General features: G+C 34.8%; 2 protein-coding genes across 2 annotated transcripts; both read right to left on the bottom strand.

The window, feature by feature from the left end:
* Positions 1-507: 507 nt before the first annotated feature.
* Positions 508-3,230, bottom strand: LOC137721405 (NAC domain-containing protein 22-like). The gene is made up of 4 exons (XM_068460500.1): positions 2,960-3,230; positions 1,912-2,489; positions 1,170-1,817; positions 508-1,057 (listed from the first exon to the last, which is right to left on the bottom strand). The coding sequence occupies exons 1-3, from the start codon at positions 3,171-3,173 to the stop codon at positions 1,503-1,505; spliced, it is 1,107 nt and encodes a 368-aa protein (XP_068316601.1). The 5' UTR covers positions 3,174-3,230; the 3' UTR covers positions 508-1,057; positions 1,170-1,502.
* A 16,062-nt stretch (positions 3,231-19,292) lies between these two features.
* Positions 19,293-22,672, bottom strand: LOC137720154 (NAC domain-containing protein 101-like). Its single transcript, XM_068459166.1, has 5 exons — positions 22,416-22,672; positions 21,344-21,906; positions 20,960-21,244; positions 20,582-20,860; positions 19,293-20,142 (listed from the first exon to the last, which is right to left on the bottom strand). The coding sequence occupies exons 1-5, from the start codon at positions 22,600-22,602 to the stop codon at positions 19,945-19,947; spliced, it is 1,512 nt and encodes a 503-aa protein (XP_068315267.1). The 5' UTR covers positions 22,603-22,672; the 3' UTR covers positions 19,293-19,944.
* Positions 22,673-23,526: the final 854 nt, after the last annotated feature.

The raw sequence follows: 23,526 nt of genomic DNA, 5'->3' as shown, positions 1-23,526 counted from the left end.
TTAAAGACCCAAATAGAACTACTAAAACACAAGGAGCAAATTTACGATCAAGATTAAGTAATCTCTTAATATATATATATATATATATATTTTTTTTTTTTTTTGTTGAACAAACGATATTATCTATACTAAGAGGTAGGGGAGTGAGCTAAGTCTCATAATGGGCTAGCCATAATAATGTGATTCAAATTTGTTTTTGGTGAAGATCAAACTTAAGATATCTTACTTAGAAGTAAAGAGGAATACTACTAAATCGTAATACTAAGTGGTTAAGTAATCCCTTACTTACAATCTCTTGATTAAAAAAAAAAACACCTTTTGATTAAAATTACGAAGACATCATTTAAAGGGAACGATGGTTTGTTTGATTTTGCAGCTGCATATGGAATGCCGAAACAATGGACGCCTAATTGCAGTCGAATATCCTTTCTTTTTCTCCCTAGTTGGGTGTAACATAGATAACATGTAAACAATTAACAATGTTGGTACAGAACTCATATATGCATATAGAAAGAGAAAAGAATAGGAAAAATTCCATTCAATATTAAGAGGTTCTGATAAACAATACACAAGGATATACTTATATATAGAAAGGTTTAAGATCTTAAACTACAACCATATATTTTGATAATCATTCCAATTATACACAAAATCACATCTTAAGTATCGATAATATGTAGACTGATAGAGACTCCAGCAACCATGCAACAACAACTGCAGGACAAATAGAAGCATTGCCATTAAGACGAGAACTACGGCTTAGTTGAAATGTTATTACGTGGAGGACTTGATGAACGGCATCAGGCAGATATTTTTGGGAAATTGAAAGAATGTTTTCAATTGCTGCTAGCTACCTCTTCCTTTTATTCGTAGCTTGATTATCAAAATTAGAAGCAATGCTCCTATATTGTTTATCCTTATCATTGGTTGAAATATTCTTCTTATCTGTAAGACAAGAATCTTTATCCCAACATGTAGGTTGCCAATTGTTGTAGCCGTTGTCACAAATATCGGCATGGAGAACGCTTCCTAGATATTTTTCTGGTTGAACACATGGCTGCAAGATTAAGAATCACAAACAAGCAAGTGTTGAGTTTTTAATATACATATTGTGCTCAATATTAAGAAGTAGATGTCAAAAAAAAATGTTCAAGCATGATTATTCTCACCTCCAGAATCATGTTATCTGTATATTGATTTTCCAAACCAAATGCATTGCAGCTAACCGGCTCATTTTTATGATTGGTTGAAATATTATTCTTGCAATTAACATGTGAATATTCATCTCCAATTTGAGGCTGCCACTCTATGCATTCATCATAAAAAATATTGGCATCCATAAAATCTTCTAGTTTTGTGTATGTTGGTGACTGCTGTGTGACATATAACTGTAGTAGATCCATGTCCTTTTGTGGCTGAACACATAACTGGATTAAAAATCACAAATAAGAAGGTTAAGTTTTAATGAACTTTTGTATTAATAAAGTTAATATTCCAAATATTCAAATAAGCATGTTTATTCTCACCTCTTCAGACATAATATCATCTGCAACTTTATTTTTGAAATCAAACACGGTGAAACTATGAGGTTCACCTTCATCACAGGTTGAAATATCATTCTTATCCGTATAAGAATAATTATTATCTCCAAATGGTGATTGTATTGTATTACAATCATCACTAGTGCCATTGGCTTGCAGAACAGCTCCCGGCTGTATGTTTCCAGATGATAGGAATGTAGAGGAAGGGTAATCTTGTGGCTTCTGGTGCGGTATTTGAGGGGGTGAATTCAGAATTTCTTCCATCTCAGCACACAACTGGTGGATTAAGAATCACAAACAAGCAGGTGTTAAATTTTAGCAGGGTTTGCGATTCCATACAAAAAAAATGTAGAGTATATGATTATCTTACCTCTAGAAACCTAGCGGATACAGCTGGATCATCCAAATCCGGGAATTTCCTGTCACCAGTTTCATCATCATCATCATCAAAGCTCAAAATGTTATTACAGTCTATAAGACAAGAACCATCTGGAGACTCAGAGCTATTTACATCTCCTCGCTCTTTGTATCCCAGATGTTCCACTGGCTCTGAAATTACATCACTTCCAGCAGCTTGATTGTCTTCCGAGTTAGCACCTGAATCAGCTAATTTGCCGTAGATTGGATCACCCTTCGGCTTCTTATAACTAGGCGACCTGTTCTTCAGGAGGCAGAGGACAAAGGAACCCACCTCAATTTCAGTAAACTCATGGATTACCCAATCGGTCTTCTTTGCTTTCGGCCCACGTGCACGACCTTCGTGGAATGTCAGAAACCTCTTCTTCCCAATCACAGATTGGGATTCTTCAGCGCGGATCTCCCGCTCGCCTCCTGTGCTCTTGTAAAAGCCTTGATGCGTGGTCCGGTCGCGGCGAGTCTTGTTGATGTCCTTGTATTTGGGCCGGCTGAAGAAGAACCATTCCTTCTCATGAACTTCTGGGAAGAATGCTAAAATCCAACAACAAAACATAATGTTCAAAATTTGAAACCAATCCATCCAACTCTTGAAGAACAAAAAAAACACAAAGACTGACACGATCATAAATTTTTGTGTGCAACAATATTATACAATAGGAAAGAGATATGGGTTGGCTCTTTAAAGGGAAATTAAATCGAGATCAACACAAATCAAATTTAATTATTTTTTTTTTGATAAAACACAAAACAATATATTAAAATTGAAACCAACACACCTCATGAATTTATGCATACAACAAGATCGTCAATAGATAGAAACAGAGCACTAGAATTACTACAAAAAAATGAAAATCGAAACCAACCAAATTCAATTCTGAAATGAAAAAAAAAAAAAACCGAAAAATCGAAACAATATAATAAATTTAAATAAACAACATCAGAATCCACCAGAAATAAGGAATGGCTAGTGAAGAAAAAGTGAAAAAGATTAAAGGGTTTACCAGGAATATCCCAGGGTTCGTACTTGCAGACATCGATCTCAGGGATGACGGAGCGGAAATGGGAGTCGGTGCCCTGTATCTTGTTCTTCAAGTAGTAGCAAACCAGCAACTTATCAGTGGGGCAGAATCTGAACCCAGGTAGTAGGTTCACATTCACATGAACTGCATCTCCTTCTTCAGTTGTCATGTTGCTGCTGCTACTGCCACTGCTCATCACTCTCTCTCTCTCTCTCTCTCTCACACACACACAACTTTTGAACTGTGATTCTTGATCAGTGTTTTGGATTGTGTGGGGAAGCAGCATTTCAGTGAAGTTGTATTTATACACTCATCAAAGACCCAAAGCACTGGATTTTTGTATTGACCAGTATATTTTCCAAGTCTTTGAGCTTGAGGAGTAAGTTCATCTTTTGCGCCCTACACTTTTGGGGTTTCTTTCATTTTGGTCTTCCAACTATTTCTTTTCACAATAATATTTTTATCTAATTCAAATTACCGTGTGATAAATTTTAACTTGGGTGATGAGAAAAGAGTATACTCCCCTAGCTACTTTGGCTACGGTTAATTTTACACGAATTTAATTGTAAGTTATATTACTATTCTAAGCTACAGCACTAACAAGGATATGAGAGTTTCTATGCTAGTGTAGTGGGCTGAAGAATAAGGTTCCTATCTAAACAAGAAAATCTACCACTTGATTTTCATTACAATCGGAAACCGTCTAAATTGAATTGCACACAACCAAGAATCGGTAGAAAGATTTAATTAATCAACCAACAAATTATACAATTACAAGCCAAATGTATAAATTTTTTAAGAACTAATAATTTAAACTGGAGATAATTTACACAGACATAAAAAACAATAAATCTCCTATATGGGCAGCACCACATGAATAAGAACCAAAGAAAACCATTGAGAACCTAAACCATTATAAAGTTATAATGAATTGTCGAGAAATTTTTTCAGAGTCTTGAGAACAAAGTTTAAGACATTAGATGTCATAATACAATTAGTTAGAGATTCTATGAATTGTCATCATTTTTCCACATTTTTAAAAGTTACGTGACACATTTGGTCCCAAAAACAAAAAAAAAAAAGGTTTAAAGACCTAAATGTAACAACTACCAAAACTCAAGGTGCAAATTTATAATTAAGTCTCGAGCTTCGATTACAAGTTCTAGCTTTAACGCGTTAATTTTTAGTTAATTTTATTCTGGCATGTAGTGGGAATGATAAAATCGAGAGAACTCAAGAACATTCTGGAATTTGATACATGGAAGTTTGGAAAGCCTTGCTCAAAGGCAGAGCATGATGTCACTACGTCGACCGTGCATGTCCATGTGGAGTCACAATAATGTTGATTAAGGTATTATAGATGTCCAATTTGGAATAGGATTATCGGATTTTTCTTTGTAAGAATTTTGAGAATTACTTTATTGTGTTTGTTTATCTGTTATTCTACAATAAAATTTTATTTTGAAATTTTTTTTTAAAATCAAACAGAAATAGTATCTGATGAAAATTAACCGCACGATATACGATTAACAAACATAAAAAAATGATTCCCGAATTCTTCATAAAAAAAATCCAAAGATAATCCTCATCTGTGAAATTTATAGACGTTGCGGTAATAGCTTTGAGTGTGGATCAAGTCTTTTTCACTTTGTAATTTGTAATTTTTGTTTCTTTTCTTATGAGGAATCTCACCTTGTAATTGGAGATTGAAAAGCCAACATTCAAGCTTGCACCATTTTTTTCTTTCCCTGATGATGACCATTCATTTTTCTTGAGTAGCACGTCAATTTAGTAACCACGTATATTTAATTTTTGAATTGATTTATTGGCATAAATTGAGGGTTCGAAAATTGTTGGATCAAATTCAAGGATCATAAATGTGTTGAACGTTGTACCAGGAAAATGCTGAAGAATAATTAGTTTGAGATTGTACACACAAAATCCTGTGACAAATGAAATAAGAACACATGTCCAAATAATATTTGTATTAATGAATTTGTAGGGTTACAATCTCTTTAATTGAATCCTCTGATTCGATCTCTAAACATGTAAAATGTGTATGTAGGGGTTGTTGATTCAATGGTCGCAATGACTTGATCTTAGATGAACTATTGCCTCAAGGATTTGGCTTGTGGCAAGGGAAGAATCGGCACGTGTGGTGCTTGATGATTCTTCACAGGTTTTGATGAAGAACGTAGATGGCTTTCTAAATTCTTTTGAGTATTTGGGAATTTGGTAATTGCTTGAGAGATTCAGAGTTTCAAAGCTTTAATGTCCGGGCGTGAAAATGATTTCTAGACCCTTTCTTTGTCCTGAAGCCTCCTATTTATAGACTTTCCAAGTTTTACCTACGAATTAACTGGGGCCTCATTTGTGTCTTTGTTTGTGATTTGTGATTTTACTCCTTCAATTAATATTTGATTTAATCAAATAAAAATTAAATTAAAAAATCAAACAAATCAATCTTCTCAATTTAGCATTTTGATTTTATTTAAATTAATTCATTAATTAATTTGTTAATTTAAATTAAAATCAAATATCAATTTCCATCAAATATCGTCCATCCTCGCATGCCACGTGAGTCCTCACATACTAAAATTTAATGTATTGGTGAACATTTATTTTTACCGAAATTTACATGTCTAGAGAGAGTGTTGATAGAAACTTGTAATTTAGGAACAAATTTCTTCTAACACAATTTCACCGTTACTCGAAAAAAAAGAAGGTTTTATTATTTAAGTTTGGACCCATTCATGATTAAGTAATGTTTTAATTACAATCTTTTGTAATGTGCCACAAGAGAAAACACTCTTTGATTAAAATTACGAAGAAATGTCATGTTTGATTTTCTAGCTTGCCTACGTATCCTTTTTTAGGAGAATCAAGTCGACTCGTAGTTCAATGAAATTTGGATGGCCATTTAGATATGATGCTTGAAGTGTTTAGGGTAAATTTGGTTGTGGTTGTGTCTAGAATCTAATACTAGACTACCTATGTATCTTTTGTGGGATCAAACCAATCAAAGTGGATTTTGGTGAGGCTTTTTGCCATTTGAGTTTGACTTTGTGCCGTTTTAATTTTAGAGCGATTTTGTACCTTTTTAATTAATTGGATATTTAACGAAAATTTGTAGTGGTACAAGTCCAATAATTTGAGATGGCGAGTTCATCGTTTGAAAAAAAAAAAAAAATGGCGAGTTCATGGACCTTTGTGCTTTGAGTTGATTTGTGTCCATCATATTTTATATGCCGTCGGAGTTGTCTCCTCCACACCCATTATATTTGTATTTTATAACTGGGTTAATTAAAATTATTTTTTACGCTCGATGCCTCTTCCATTTTTGAGCCCAACACTTAACAAATAGGCAAAAATGATGAGATCAAACGATAGCCTGATCACTTGACCAAGGGCATCAAAATAACTTAACGTTGCTAATCGTGAATGTCAGTCATCAACGTAGGAGGAATCACTCAACTCTAATTGCAAAACTACGGAGAATATGCTTCTCTTTTGTTATGGGAAAAACTTCCCTCTTTTCGTTCCTTGAAACGTTTGAAGGGATTATAAAAGTTCCTAATAAGCCTTGCAACAAAATGTTGTTGTGGATTTAAATTTCCATCTTCTTCTTCCTCAACAAAATTGCACCTACAAAACAAATAACACCTTAGATCAAGGCCAAGAGCCTCACGCGCTCACGATGAATAGGGTTGGGGGGGCTTTGGCCGAAGAACCTCCGATGCCAAAATTAGAATTTTGAGAAAAAAAAAATGTTTGGAGAATTTAGAGAATTTTGCAAGAGAATTGGAATTTAGTTTTGAAGAAAATGAGATGGTTTATATAGGGTGTGGCCGGCCCCTTTTGGAGGTAGAGGACCGGCCACTTGGATGGTTTTTTGGGTGAGATTCATGATTTGTTAGCTAATTAATAAATTCATTAGGTAACAAATCAATTAATGAGCTAATTAATAAAATTAGAAAAGAATAATTTAGGGGTTACCTTGTGGAGAAGATTTGATGAGGATGGATGAAATAGGTTTTAAATAAATACCTATTTTGGGCACTTTTAACTTGATTGAGAGATGATTGTCCACTGCTCGCACGTAGAAGTTCCGGTGTTCCTCAAGGGTAATTTTGTCATTTTCAACTAATTGTATTATGATATGATGTACCTACCGTGTTTCCGGCATATTGAAAAATCTCTTCGATTTGTCCTCATTTTACCACATTTTCCTAAAGTTAGGGACCAATTTGGTCAAAAAAGGGGTTAAAGACCCAGATAGAACAACTACAAAAAACTCAAAGGTGCAAATTTAATCAAGTCGTGAGCTTCCGATACAAGTTTTACCTTAGTCACAAATAGTGGATCCCATCAACGTCCTTTGGGCGTTAATTAATTTATTTATTTTATTTTGTTGTGTAGTGAGAATCTGGATTTAAATCTTATTCGAATCATCACATTTCATCTGTTCATTGTTTATTATGCGATCAGAAATTATTTTGAATTTTTTCATTTAAAATTAAACATAAATAGTACCTAATGAAATATAACTGCACAATATACAATAAACGAATAGAATGTGAAGATCTCTAGGATCCTCGTAGAGAGATCCTCATACGGGAATCTCATGATTCTTATTTGCCACCTCCCATAGGTTCAGCTTTACTAATTTTCTCCAATATTTTTTCGGAGGAAAACAAAATCGAGAGAACTCAAGAACATTCTGGACTCTAATAAAAGTTCGAAAGCCCTGCTCACAATTGTTCCTTGTTTGTGAAGGCAGAGCATTACGTCACTACGTCTGCTGAGCATGTCCATGTGGAGTGACAAGAATGTTGACCAAGGTATAACAAATGTTGAATTTGCAGACGTGTACAATTTAGAAGATTTCAACACTTACGTGTTATGTTTAAGTGGAATTTATTCTCAGACTGTATCAATATTAATAGTATGAATCTTACGCCGAATAAAGAATGAGTTACATATATTTATAAGAGCATCTTCAATGCGAACACTTCTATTTAAAATGTAACGCTGCATCTATATCTTGTTTTACATTTTCAAAATGTAAATGTAAGTTTTACTTCAATGGAAAAAATGTAAATTTGAGATACTATTTTTCAATGTTCTAAAAAGCGGCCTTGGCGGCCGTCTATGCACTCGACAGGGGAGCACCAAACCCAAAATCGTTTAGGAAATCGGTGATGTTGTTGGGAAACCGACGATGCTATTAGGATGCCTTGTAAGGTCATCTCCAACCGAAGGGTCCAGAGGGCCAAAGGGCAGAAAACCATCTCCAACCGAGGGCTAGGCCAGATGGGTGTGGAATCTGAGAGGGTCCCACGGAATCGGAAAAGGCTGGAGGGCTGGCAAAAAAAAATGGAAATCCTGTCAGTTTTAACCAACATGAATGATTTGATTTTTTTTTTTTTACAATTTTATTATTATTTTTTATTTATGAAAATTTTCCTATAACTTCTATTTTTAATATATTTTTTTTTAAATTCTATTTTTTTTCTATAATTTTTATTTTACAAAATTTGTAGTTTTTAACTTCCGGTCCAAAGTCTTATTTTGATCAAGTTCTTAGGTTAGATCAAGTGAGGATACCGAAAGGGATTCACTCTTACCACGGATAGAGAAAACATTTGTAGTTTTTCATATTTGTTAAAAAAAACATTTAACAACATTTAAGTTGTAGTTTTTAAATAATAAATTATGTTTGGCTCTATGGTCCTCGGTTGGAGACGGTTTTTTGTGATAGGGCTAAAACGAGCTCTCTGGTCCTCTGGCCCTCAGTTGGAGACGGAGGTAAATATAGCCATATACTGTTCATTATAATATTAATATCTTAGAGGATCTTGGAGGGTCAAAGGGCTAAAACGAGCCCTCTGGCCAGCCATTGGTTGGATTTGGCCTAATGTACTCCCCCAAACTTGAATCGTTGCAGACCACTGTTCCTGAAAGCATGAAAGAAATTAAAACTGACTCCAACAAAAAAATAAAATGAAAAACAGCGAAAACAAAAGGAAAATTAGGAAAACTTGGGTTACCTCCCAATAAGCTCTTCTTTGTAGTCATGAGCTAGACTTTACCGGATGTCTATGGAGTGACGGATGATGGGGCCTTAAAGTATGCAACTTCTTTGATTTCTGGTAAAGTCGCATCCAAATAGTGCTTGAGATGATACAGGGAAAATAATTAAAGCAATATTTACATAAGATGGGTGTTTAATTCTGAAGGTTATCAACGGATTATACCAATCATAATCATCAAATTTTGATAATGATTGTAATTGCTACTCCATTAGGGATGGAACCTCAAATTTCAATACCAACAACCAGGACATCACCATTTAGTGTCTGGTTATTGTAATATATTTGGGACTCCAGCAGCCATGTTGCAGCAGATCTTGTATAACGCCATTTCCAGAATAAACGACTGTGGAACGAAAGCCTGAGTATGAGGCTAGAACTAGAACTTGGTATCGAAGTAACACTACCATTCCCCATCGGGGAGACTTGATAAGTGGTTTTAAGGAGATGCTTCAAAGAAAGAACCCTATAGATGCCTGCTTCAAAACTGTATGCTTCAAAGACTCGGTTTTTGTTTTCTTCCGGGGCCAATGAAGAGCAATGCAACTCTGCAGCTTCCCTGACCCGGAAATAGAGTTAAAAGAAATCAAATTAAGTTGATTGAAAACAGAAAATAGCCTTCCCAAAGTGTCAATACATGAGCTTTTATTAACAATTTTAGCTTTGATTGCTTACCTTGTGTTGTGATACAGCTTTGCAGTCGGATTCTCTCGGAGCAACTTCCAGTGGATAGACACGAATGAATGATGATTGAAGACGATCTCGTTGAGGTATATGACTTTTGATGAAGACAGTACAATATTAACAGACAATTTTGCTGGGGATTATTTGTAGTTCGGTTGACAGGAGAGTCGCGGTCTCCAAACAACTGCTTCTGAGAGACATCTTTGCTTCATCTAGACTCCTTGTAGGAAAGATTTCCAGTTGAAATCTCAAATACTGGTTTTGCTGCTGTTACTTTGAACTAACAGGTTCACCTCACACGCTTTGAAGTTTCTAAAACTAGGGAATGCTTAAAAACGTCCAAAAAGGACAAGAATAGGCTTAGGTAACCTACATCGGTTGTCCTGGACATATCCACCAGAACTAGGAAAAGAAGTTTCTAATGCCTACAGTTCCTGAAATGCAGATAAGGGTGTACTCTTGCTAGAGTTCTACTAGAGTTCTTGGGGTTTACAAGTCCCATATTGCTGTTTCTGATAACTAAATCTTCTTGTTCACTAGCTATTCTAGAGTAACTAATACCAACTAAATCTATGTTACTGTTGCTATCTTAGACTCGTGCTTGTGACTCATGGTAGATTAGAGTCACCAAAAGTAGGGTATGTTGTTTCTTCCAGGATACTAATTACTAATCCTGGTCGACAATGATAAATCAAGAACCTAATGGGAAAAGTGTTTAAATCTCCATATATCTAGAGATCGCAACTCATCAGTGCATCCAATACAGTTATTGGGATGCACACATCTCCCAGTTCCGTGTTCATTGGTGACGGCAGCAAGTAATCCTGTGACGGATCAAACGGCAGACACATAAATTCATCTGGATGAAAACAATCCTGGATTTAGAAACATAACGAGAAAATGTTGAGTTTTGATGTAATTTTTGTGCTCCATATTGGAAAATGAAGGATACAACATTCAGAGACTGGTTCTTACCTCTGGAATGATTTCATCCGTAGCTAGATCTTGAACACCATTAGGTTTGCTAACTGGTTTCATTGGGATCATTGGTTGAAATAATATACTCAGGTGGCTGATGTGTGGAGGGGTAGTGATCCTGTGTTTGATGTGGATGCGGTGGCTGATGTGGTTCTGGTGTCTGCAGCAGCTGCGGCGGTTGCGGCAGCTGAGAGGTTGAATTCGGAATCTCTCCCAACGCAGAACACAACTGGTGGATTAAGAAACACAAACAAGCAGGTGTTAAATTTTAGCAGGCGCAAGTACATACAAAAAATATGCAGAAAAAGCGTATGATTATCTCACCTCACCATCCGAGACCTTCCGGCTACCAGTTTCATCATCACCATAAAAAATGGTCAAAATGTCATTCCAGTTTATAGAACAAGAACCATCTGGAGACTCTGAGTTTAAACAACAACATTAAGAGGTATAAGAAGGTTTAAACGTTGGGCATAATACGCTGAAGAATAAGGTCCCATCAAAACAAGACAATCTGCCACCTCTTTTTTTATAACAATCAGAAAACTGTTTGAATTGAATTGCACACATCATTTATTCGAGGCTTTATTTATCAACCAACAAATTATATAATTACAGCAATGTCAAATGTGTAAATTTTCTCAAACCAATAATTTAATCCCAATATACTTTAAACAGACATACAAAAATAGTAAATTTCCTATTCCTGTATGGCTATCACCACATAAATAAGAACCGATGGAAACCGTTGGGAACCTAAACCATTTATTAGGTTGTAATGAATTGTCCCACATTTACAACATTTTAGGGGACCGATTTGGTTCAGAAAAAGGTTTAGAGACCCAAATTGAACAACTACTAAACTCAAGGTGCAAGTTTATAATTAAGTCCTGAAAATGGCCATAGAAAAACAAACAATTTTATGAGAGAGGAAGAAACAAAATATGCAATTGAAAATAATATTATCTCTTTCTTCTTCAACTTGCAACAAAAATAAATAAATAAATTTAATGGTCTTATTTTTTAAGAAATTTTAACGAAAAGTCTGTGATACTGTTCACTTTAACGAAAAACTACATTTTTACACTAAAATGTCAAACCTGGTATTATTTATTTTACCTTTTATTTTATTTTTATCGTTAAAATTCAAAATTTTTAAATATTTTTCTTCAGTTATTCTTATTTTTTATTATTGGATTAACAGTGGGACCAGACTCAACATTTAGTATGGCAGCTTAGTTACACACGCCTAGCGAGTTTGGACGGACTCGCCTAGACGAGTCTTGCAGCATTTCTCTTTCCTCCAATTTTTTTTAGGAATTCCTAGCCAGACTCGCTAGTAAAGCAAGTCTAGGCTGTCTAGCGAGAATAGCTAGGCACGATGCGCTTCCATCCCATACTCAAAAACAACCTGGGACCCACATTATTAAAAACCAATAAAAATAATAAAAGTGATCATGAAAAACTCAGAATGCTAGAGCACTTTAATTGATACGGGGAGTCCTTCATAAAAAAATAAAAATAAATGATGAGTGCAATTCAATTCAAACAGTTTTCTGAGCAAAATTATTTCAATAAAAAGAGACGTTTAGAACTAGCATCAGCGGATGATACAACAATGCTTGAGCATTTTATGCATATGCAGGAAGAGAATCTCAATTTCTTTTATGCAATGAATGTAGATGAATATCGATGCTTGAAAAAAAAAAAATTTGGGTTATGTAAAAGGTCGTGAAGACCATAGACTTTTGGAGACATGGTTTCCTTTGATACTACATACATCACAAATAAATACAAGATAACATTTGCTCCATTTGGTGGCGTGAATAACCATTTTTAGTCCACAATACTTGGATGTGCATTGTTTAGTTAATCAAAACATAGGTTAGAGCAATGAGCGGAAACCTCTAGCTGCTATACTAACTAACTAAGACAAAGCCATGAAGTTACCCATTGCTTAGGTATTTCTAAATTCACGACTTTGCTTATAAAAAAGATTGGAGAAGTGATTAAGAAACATGAAAACTTTATGAGCATGTATTCGATAATTGCATTTACAATTCTTGAACAAGTGAAGAGAACAAATGATTGGATATGATTGAAACATTTGAGCTTGAACATGATTAATGACTTAAATCTATACTTGAAGACGTTTATAATGGGTGCCTACTTATATAAGAGACACCTTTTTTGCTAGAATGTCTACAACTCAACATTCTGAAAGCATAAAATTCTTTTTTCGATAAATATGTGAACAAGAAAACTACCTTGAAAAAATTTGTTAGAAAATACATAGTGGCTTTGCAAGATATGCAAGAAAAAGAATCACAATATGATTTTAAAAACATGGGATGAAGAACCTATTTTGAAGTCTCCATCACCTTCTGAAACACAAATGTCTACAATTTACACATAAAATTTAAGAAGTTTCAAAAGAATGTTATTTATTAAAAGTGAATGAAGATAATGTGATAAAGCCTTTTAAAGTTAAAAGACTTTGAAACAAAAATGAGAGTTCATGCCACTTTGGATGCAAGAAAATAGGAGAAAAGTATGCGTTGCAATTTTGGGTTGAAGATAGTAAGAAATATAACCCTGCATTATTTATTAAAATATTTTTTGATGGATCAGAGGATTAAAACGAGCCATCTGGTCCTCCTTCGGTTGGAGATGATTTGAATAAGGGACCCAGCTTCTCTGCCCTCCCAGTTCCCATACACTCACATCCCCTCCTATTTTGTGCAGTCACGGTTAAGCCACGTCAACATTTTATATTGATTTTTTTATAGAGATAATAAGACAAAAAACAATAATGATATAAAATGTTAACGTGACTTAACCGCGACTAACACATCCAGACCCGAAATGTCCACTAGGACTTCGAATCGAGATGTGCTGGCCGACACCTGGAAGGTGACGAAGCCATGAAGTATGGTGATGTTTAAAATGTGATTAAATTTAAACCTAAAAGTGCCTAAGGACCAGAGTGCACTGCGAGCGGGTACAAGCCCGTTTCACATGCAATGTCAGAGCATAAGTAAAGTACAGTAGTGTGGGTATGGATCATACCCTCAGAGGTAGCCACCTATACTGAGATTCGCCACAAATCCTCGTTGATACAAACTTTCAACAGCTAAAACCTGGAGGGGTGCAAAAATAAGGGCGACTGGACCTGAAAATAAAGTTTTTAATAAAAACCTTTTGAAAACGTTATACCCCTAGCTGTAAAACCCGTATAATTTCCTAGAAACTAATAATACATATGTATATAGAAATTATACTCAAGTAGTGAAAACCATGTATATGTCATGTCAAGTATCTCAGCGATGAAATAAGTAAGCCAAGTGAAATAAATCAATGTAAAATGATATGCCAACCGGAGTCACCTAGCGTGACCTGTACGGCTGAACCTATAGCTCACTAACCAATTCCTGCACACAAGTCGAAACCACCTAATATGGTCTGTACGACAAGCTAGATGTAAATAAATACGCTTAAGTGCTACGATCACGTGAAGGCTGTGCAAAGTATCACAAGTCACCTACGAGTCAGAACCACCTAATGTGGTATGTACGACAGGCTGACACCTGCCTTGGATCCAAGGTGAGCGTATGGTGTGGGAGGTGAACGATCACATGAAGGCTGGCCCTGGCCTCGGGTGGAGCACTAACACAGGGGTGCAGGATAATGAGTACCAAATGCATCCAAGCATATCCATATACATCACAACCACTAACATCATAATGTACTCACCTGTAACTTACCTGGGCTTCGCAGCATCATGCAACATTATGCAAAGCTATACTAATGCATAGGCTAAAATGTAAAGCAACCATGACATGACATTTTAAACAAAATTCCATTTAAAACCATTTATGGGAAAAATGGGAAACATATATACGTATATATAGAAAACCAAAAAGTCCACTCACCTGGAGTCTGCACTACAACTCCCTAGCACAAACATCAAGGCGTCACGAACGATCGGCGCCTAGAACAATTATCAAATCATGTCTTAGAATTCTTATCAATATAACATATAACTTACATATCCTATTCGGGAAGATTCATATGTTGGATTCCCAATCCGTAATTTTTTATCATCCTCAAATATTACGTATTATAACGTATCAAAGTTAGGTGACAATCCAACGGTCGGATTGTCGATTATTATAATAATCAAGCGGCTGACCTTAATGGAACTACGTTCAAATGACGGAATATCATCAATCGGACTTCACCAATGGAATCAGGGTACTCAAATTTAGCCTAGGATGGTCAAGGAATGTCTCAGCCCACGCGCCGCCACAGGTGGCAATCGGCCACCCGAACTCATCGGAAAATTCAACTATTTTTAAAAATTCTCAAACTTCACAGAAATGAAGATCTCAGTGAGTGGAGAAACTTTCATACTTGTGACTAAGGCCAATTTTTCTAGGAAAAGCCTCAATTTCATGAAAACCCGCCGGAAACCCTTAAAATTGGGTAGTTGTTGATTCGCCACAAAAATGAACTCCGATGCCCCCACCAAAGCTTGGTCCTTGCTCCTGGGGTTGAGAGGAGCCTTTTGGTGGTGATCATCGATGGTGAAACTCGCCGGAGTCATCGAAAAAAGGTTAAAACCACCGGATGCCCCCGTGGGTTTGTGGCTTCGATTTGTGAATTTGGGTAATGGATTTGGAAATCTAACACTATAGAGATGTAGGGCTCGTCAAGGGCTTTCCATGGACACCAAGATCACCCAAAACAGAGTTCGTACGAAGGAGATATGAGCCGATTAAGTTGGCGGGTCGGGTGGAGAAACCGAGTTTGGCCAGTTCTCTCCTTCTCCCTACCCTCCTTTCCCTCATTTCTCTCTTCTATGATTGGTTAGCCTCTCATCTCTCCTTTTCTGATTAGTCCGGTTCCTCCCTCCTTTCTCTCATTTATACTCCATTTGCACCAACCATCATTTGTTCCTTTTAATGTGGGCCACACACGTGGCATCCCAGATTTTGCTCCAAAAATCTGGAATTTGCTAGATATTAACCAATTTACTAAAATGCCCTCACTTTAAACGTTAATAACTCCTTCATTATAACTCCAAATTGCATTCCGTTTGTGCCCACGCCTTCGTAGTGACGAGTTGTACGAGAATACACTAAGAAAATGAACCTTACGTGACACGACACGGTAGTCAACAAAAGTCAACACTTTGCCTCAAAGGGCATTTTTGTAAATTCACTTTTTAAAATTATAAAAAGCATAATAATTGGGGACAGACTGTTACAGTGACCACACAAATTAAAGGGAATAGAAGTGTATGAAAAATGGAAAGGCAGAGAAGCCAGGTCCTTGAACGAGGATATAAAACATGACTAATGGGTAGTGAAGTTTAAAGCATGATAAGACAGTGGAGTCAAAGTGTCAAACTATTCCCTTGATGTTGACGTTTGAGCTCGCCATGCTAATTTTTATTTTATTTTATGGCATTTTTAAGAAGTGGGTCTCGTCATCGATTTAAGTGTTCTGCCATTTTGAGTTCTTCTTGACGGAAAAGGATCTCTTCCCTTAAATTTAGCCAATTAATTAATTTGAATTTTTAAAATTTAATTGAACGGTTAAAGTTATTATAATTTTTAAAGAGATATCTTGTTTTAAGGATTCGATTTAACTGATTGATAGATTTAATGAAAGGGATATGAAGAAGATCCCTTTCCTTTCTTAACCATTTTTTTGTATTTTTTTGTTTTTAATGATATTGGTCCTATCTTGTTTTGAGAGTGGGATAAAAGGGCAACGTGTGCTAGCAATCCCGGCTAGTAATTCTTATATTTTTATTGTGAGAAACATATATCTATTAAATCACCAACATTTTAGATTCTCTGGTGTAGAAGTTGTAAAGTTTTGCTCACTCAAAATAAGAGTAATACTAGAGAGAATAAAGTTTTAAATTAAATGATGTGTCAACAATGAAAAATAAGTACGTTAATCAACACTTGTAATAATTTAATCGTCAACAACTATATCATCTGACTTACAAAATTTAATTTAGAAATTTTATCTTCCTAATTGTTCCTTTTTTTTTTTTCGAAAACTTTTCCTAATTGTTCCTTGGTTGTGAAGGCAGAGCATTACGTCACTACGTTATCATCATTGCATGTTTATATGGAGTCACAAGAACGTAGTTCAAGGTACATATTCGATTTTATATTTAGCTGATCTAATAGTTGCACACGTGTATAATTTAAAAGATTTCCACAAATGGTATGCTAAAGTGGATCTTATTCTGACTGTTATACGAATTTTACATCGATGAAATAATAGTTCATATGTGTTTATAAGAGCATTTTCAATGTTGAAACTTATATTTGAAATGTAAAGCCAAATTTATATCTTGTTTTACATTTTCGAAATGTAAATGCGAGTTTTATTCTAATAGAAGAGATGTAATTTTGAAATGCTATTTTCTCACTTAGACTAGTGGGGTCCATCTAAGTTTTACACAGAACCTCAACTTCCTTTATGATTGAGAGTAAAAATCACTTACAATACTACAATTCATAATGACTTTTCAGAATGCAAGTTTGAATCATCCAACAAAATAGAGATGAATTTCATTAGACTAGTATTTTTTATAGAACAATTTGAGAATGGTCTAGACTTTATATTGGTTAGACTACCATAAAAATTTTATACTGCCATTTGGTAAGAAATTTGTAGCTTGAATAATTTACGTGACACTGCTAACGACCGCAACCTAAAATATTTCAAATTAAGTTATTCATGTGACAATCTAACTCTTAGTCTAATCATTCCTAAAATTAAATCTTAGATTCGAATTCTCCTTTGCCACATTCATTGATTCATTTTTTTCATTTGGTCTACTACATTAGCAGCCATGACATTGAAGTACCCGACACCAATAATCTAATGACAAAAATAGGATGAAACATTTACCATAGTTCAAAAGTAACACCATAATATTAATGCTACGTAGTATTAAGTGTTATAGATAGTTTAGTTGTTATATTTAATTTTCATACTTTTTTAAAACTTTTATTTCAATCTTACTATACCAATGAGTGCTACTTACCGTTAGAAAAAAGATTGAAAAAAAAAAAAGTAAAACGAAAAAAAAAAACACAAAATACCTCATTCAACATTCAACCGTTTGAAATAAACCAAATAGTAATCTAATTTAAATTACAGTTAAAATTACAGTGTGATAAATTTTAGGCTTAAATGTTAAAATGATCCCTGTGTTTTAGTCATGGGTTAATTTAGTCTTTGTGTTTTCAATTTGGCCAATTTAGTCATTGTGTTTATCTTTGTTAGCCAATTAAGAACATTTCCATTTAATTTCTGTATAAAAATAAAAATTATTATATATATATATAAATTATTATAAACTTATTTACAAAATTATATATTTGATTTAAAATATTTAAAAATGAAAAAAAAAATTTTATTCTCCCTCTCAATTCACCGACCTCCTCCCTAACATTACCTTCTCTCCTTTCTATGTCACAACCTAATTATTTTTCTGATTGGAAGTTTTATCTCTTATATGTGTTATTTCTCATTGATTTGCATTTTTATGTACAGATAAAATATAATTATATCTCATATAATGTTTCTTATGAATTTTTAAAAGAGACTGACTAAAATGTCTTTAATTGGCTAAAAGAGACAAACAATAAGACTAAACATAAGGACTAAATCGGCCATATGGCTATAACACAATGACCATTTTGACATTTAAGCCTAAATTTTAACTTGGGTGACAAGAGGATAGTACACTGTAACTTGGATACGATTAATTTTACATGAATTTAATTACAAGTTATAACCACTTAGTACTACAGGCTAGTGATATTCTTTGTCACTTGTAAGTAAGATATCTTAGGTTTGATTCTCGTCAAAGGTGAATTTGAACCACATTATTATTAGCTCATTATAAGGTTAAACCCACGTCCCTTCCATAGTATAGATTATATCATATGTTCAAGAAAAAAAAATACAAGTCTTATTACAACTCTAATCAACAACACTTGGTATAAGAGAGCTTATACGCCTAGTGTAATGGGCTAAAGAATAAGGTCCTATCTAAACAAAACAATCTACCACTTGTTTTTCATTACAACCAAAAACTGTTTGAATTGAATTGCACACACCTTTTATTATTTTTGACAAGAAACGATAATGAGATTTTATTTATCAATCAACAAATTACACAATTATAGAGATACGAAATGTGTAATTTTCTAAGGACCAATAATTTGCTCTGGAGATAATTTACACTAACATAAAAAATAGTAAATTCCCTAAATGGCCGAATAAGAACCAATGGAAACCATTGAGAACCTAAACCATTTTTTAGGTTGTAATGAAATGTCCTCATTTTACCACATTTTTCAAACTTAGGGGACCAATTTGGTTTTAAAAAAAGGTTTAAAGACCCAAATAGAACAACTACTAAAACACAAGGAGCAAATTTACAATCAAGATTAAGTAATCTCTTTTTTTTTTTTTTTTTTTTTTGAACAAACGATATTTATCTACACTAAAGGAGTGGAGGAGTGAGCTAAGTCTCACAATGGGTTAGCCATAATAATGTGGTTCAAATTCGTCTTTGACAAGAATCAAACCAATATCTCTTAAATACCACTAGATTGTAATACTAAGTGATTAAGTAATCTCTTAATTACAAACTCTTGTAATACTTGACAAATCATTTAAATGGAACAATGGTTTGTTTGATTTTGCAGCTGCACATGGAACGCCGAAACAATGGACGCTTAATTGCAGCTGAATATTCTTTTTTTTTCTCCCTAGTTGGGTGTGACATAGATAACATGTAACATTATTGGGTACAGAACTCATATATACATATGGAAAGAGAAAACAATACACAAAATTTCATTCAATATTAAGAGGTTCTGATAAACAATACACAAGGATATACTTATAGAAAGGTTTAAGATCTTAAACTACAACCATATAGTTTGATAATCAATCTAATTATACACAAAATCACATCTTAATTATCAATAATATGTAGACTGATAGAGACTCCAGCAACCATGCACCAACAACTGCAGGACAAATATAAGCATTGCCAATAAGGCGAGAACTAAGGCTTGGTTGAATCGTCATTCCGTGGAGGACTTGATTAACGACTTCGGGGTGTTATTTTCGGCAAATTGAAAGAATGTTTTCAATTGCTCCCAGCTACCTCTTCCTTTTATTCGTAGTTTGATTTTCAAAATTAAAAGCGATGCTGCTAAATTGTTTATCCTTAACATTGGTTGAAATATTCTTCAGAGAAGAATCTTTATCCCAACATGTAGGTTGCCAATTGTTGTAGCCGTTGTCACAAATATCGGCATGCAGAATGCCTCCTAGATATTTTTCTGGTTGAACACATGCCTGCAAGATTAAGAATCACAAACCAGCGACTGTTAAGTTTTTCATATACAAGTTGGTGTCAAAAGTAATGTTCAAGCATGATTATTCCGACCTCCAGAATCATGCTTTCTGTATATTGATTTTTCAAATCAAATGCATTGTAGCTAACCGGCTCATTTTTATCATTGGTTGAAATATTATTTTTGCAATTAACATGCGAATATTCATCTCCAATTTGAGGCTGCCATTTTATGCATTCATCATAAAAAATATTGGCATCCATAAAATTTTTGAGTTTTGTGTATATTGGTGACTGTCGTGCAACATGTAATTGAAATACATTCATGTCCCTTTATGGCTAACAGGATTAAAAATCACAAATAAGAAGGTTAAGTTTTAATAAACTTTTGTTTTATTAAAGTTGATATTAGAGTATTCAAATAAGCATGTTTATTCTCACCTCTTGAGACATATCATCTGCAGCTTTATTTTCGAAGGTGAAGCTATGAGGTTCACCTTCATCACAGGTTGAAATATCATTCTTATCAGTAGAATAATTATTATTATCTTCAAATGGTGATTGTATTGTATTACAATCATCACTAGTGCCATTGGCTTGCAGAACAGCTCCCAGCTGTATGTTTCCTGATGATAGGAATGTAGAGGAAAGGTAATCTTGTGGTGTCTGGTGCAGTGTTTGAGGTGGTGAATTCAGAATTTCTTCATTCTCAGCAAGCAACTGGTGGATTAAGAATCACAAACAAGCAGTTGTTAAATTTTAACAGGCTTTGCGAGTCCATACAAAAAAAAAAATATGTATAGTATATGATTATCTTACCTCTAGAAACCTAGCAGATGCAGCTGGATCGTCCAAATCCGGGAATTTACCATCACCAGTTTTATCATCAAAGCTCAAAATGTTATTACTGTCTATAAGATGAGAATCATCACTAGTGCCATTGTATTGTATTGTATTACAATCATCACTAGTGCCATTGGCTTGCAGAACAGCTCCCAGCTGTATGTTTCCTGATAATAGGAATGTAGAGGAAAGGTAATCTTGTGGTGTCTGATGCGGTGTTTGAGGTGGTGAATTCAGAATTTCTTCATTCTCAGCAAGCAACTGGTGGATTAAGAATCACAAACAAGCAGGTGTTAAATTTTAGCAGGCTTTGCGAGTCCATACCAAAAAAAAAAAATGTATAGTATATGATTATCTTACCCCTAGAAACCTAGCAGATGCAGCTGGATCATGCAAATCCGGGAATTTCCCATCACCAGTTTCATCATCAAAGCTCAAAATGTTATTACTGTCTATAAGATGAGAACCATCTGGAGACTCAGAGCTATTAACATCTCCTCGCCCTTTGTATCCCAGATGTTCCACTGGCTTTGGAATCACATCACATACAGCAGCTTGATTGTCTTTCGAGTTAGCACCTGAATCAGCTAATTTGCCGCAGATTGGATCACTCTTCGGCTTCTTATAAGTAGGTGACCTGTTCTTCAGGAGGCAGATGACAAAGGAACCCGCCTCAATTTCTGTAAACTCATGGATTACCCAATCGGTCTTCTTTGCTTTCAGCCCACGACCTTCGTGGAAAGTCAGAAACCTCTTCTTCCCAATCACTGCTTGGGATTCTTCAGCCCTGATCTCCCGCTCGTCTCCTGTGCTCTTGTAAAAGCCTTGATCCGTGGCCCTGTTTCGGCGAGTCTTGTCGATGTCCTTGTATTTGGGCGGGCTGAAGAAGAACCATTCCTTCTCATGAACTTCTGGGAAGAATGCTAAAATCCAACAACAAAACAAAATGTTCAAAATTTGAAACCAACCCGTCCAACTCTTGAAGAAGAAAAAGAAACACTGAAACACGATCATAAATTTTTGTGTGCAACAATATCATACCATAGGAAAGAGATATGGGTTGGCTCTTTAAAGGGAAATTAAATCGAAAACAAAAAGCAAATTTTTTTTTGTTTTTGATAAAACACAAAACAATAAATTAAAATTGAAACCAACCCACTTCAATTCTTGAGGTACAAGCGATTTTACTACTCTCAATTATACTAAGGGAGGGCAGTGGGCACTGGAATTTATGCATACAACAAGATCATCAATATAAACAGAGCACTGGAATTACTAAAAAAACAAAAACAAAAAAGAAACCAACCCAATTCAATTCTGAAATGAAAAATGAAACCGCAACAATATAACAAATTTAAATAAACAGCATCAGAATCCACCAGAAATAAGAAATGGCTAGTGAAGAAAAAGTGAGACAGATTAGTGGGTTTACCAGGAATTTCCCAGGGCTCGTACTTGCAGACATCGATTTCAGGGATGACGTAGCGGAAATGGGAGTCGGTGCCCTGTATCTTGTTCTTCAAGTAGTAGCTGACCAGCGACTCATCACTGGGGTGGAATCTGAACCCAGGCAGTGGGATCACATTCACATGAACTGCATCTCCTTCTTCAGTTGTCATGCTGCTGCTGCTGCCACTCTCTCTCTCTCTCTCTCTCTCTCTCTCTCTCTCTCTCAACTTTGAACTGTGATTCTTGATCAATGTTTTGGATTGTGTGGGGAAGCAGCATTTCAGTGAAGTTGTATTTATACACGCTCGTCAAAGACCCACTAATGACTCAAAGCACAGGACTTTTGCATTGACCAATATATTTTCCGAGTCTTTGAGCTTGAGGAGTAACTTCATCTTTTGCGCCCTACACTTTCGGGGTTTCTTTCATTTTGGTCTTCCAACTATTTCTTATCACAATAATATTTTTATCCAATTCAAATTACCGTGTGATAAATTTTAACTTGGGTGATGAGAAGAGAGTATACTCCCCTAGCTACCTTCGCTACAGTTAATTTTACACGAATTTATTTGCAAGTTATATTACTATTCTAAGCTATAGCACTAACAGGGATATAAGAGCTTTTATGTTGGGTGTAGTGGGCTGAAGAATAAGGTCCCTATCTAAACAAGACAATCTACCACTTGATTTTCATTACAACCGGAAACCGTCTAAATTGAATTGCACACACCTTTATCATTTTTACAAGAATCAGTAGAAGGATTTTATTTATCAACCAACAAATTATACAATTACAGAGGTGCCAAGTGTATAAATTTTCTAAGAACTAATAATTTAAACTAGAAATAATTTACACAGACATAAAAAGCAGTAAATCTCCTATATGGCTAGCACCACATGAATAAGAACCAAAGAAAACCATTGAGAACGTAAACCATTTATAAAGTTGTAATGAATTGTCAAGGAATTTTTTTTCAGAATGTTGAGAACAAAGTTCAAGACATTAGATTAGATGTCATAATATAATTAGTTAGTTCTATGGATTATCCTCATTTTACCACATTTTAAAAAGATATGTGACCCATTTGGTCCAA

The sequence above is a fragment of the Pyrus communis genome, chromosome 16 (genome assembly GCF_963583255.1).
Source record: "Pyrus communis chromosome 16, drPyrComm1.1, whole genome shotgun sequence".
NCBI classification, from domain to species: Eukaryota; Viridiplantae; Streptophyta; class Magnoliopsida; order Rosales; family Rosaceae; genus Pyrus; species Pyrus communis.
Note: the sequence above shows the minus strand (reverse complement) of the source record. Positions and strands in the feature narration are given on the sequence as shown.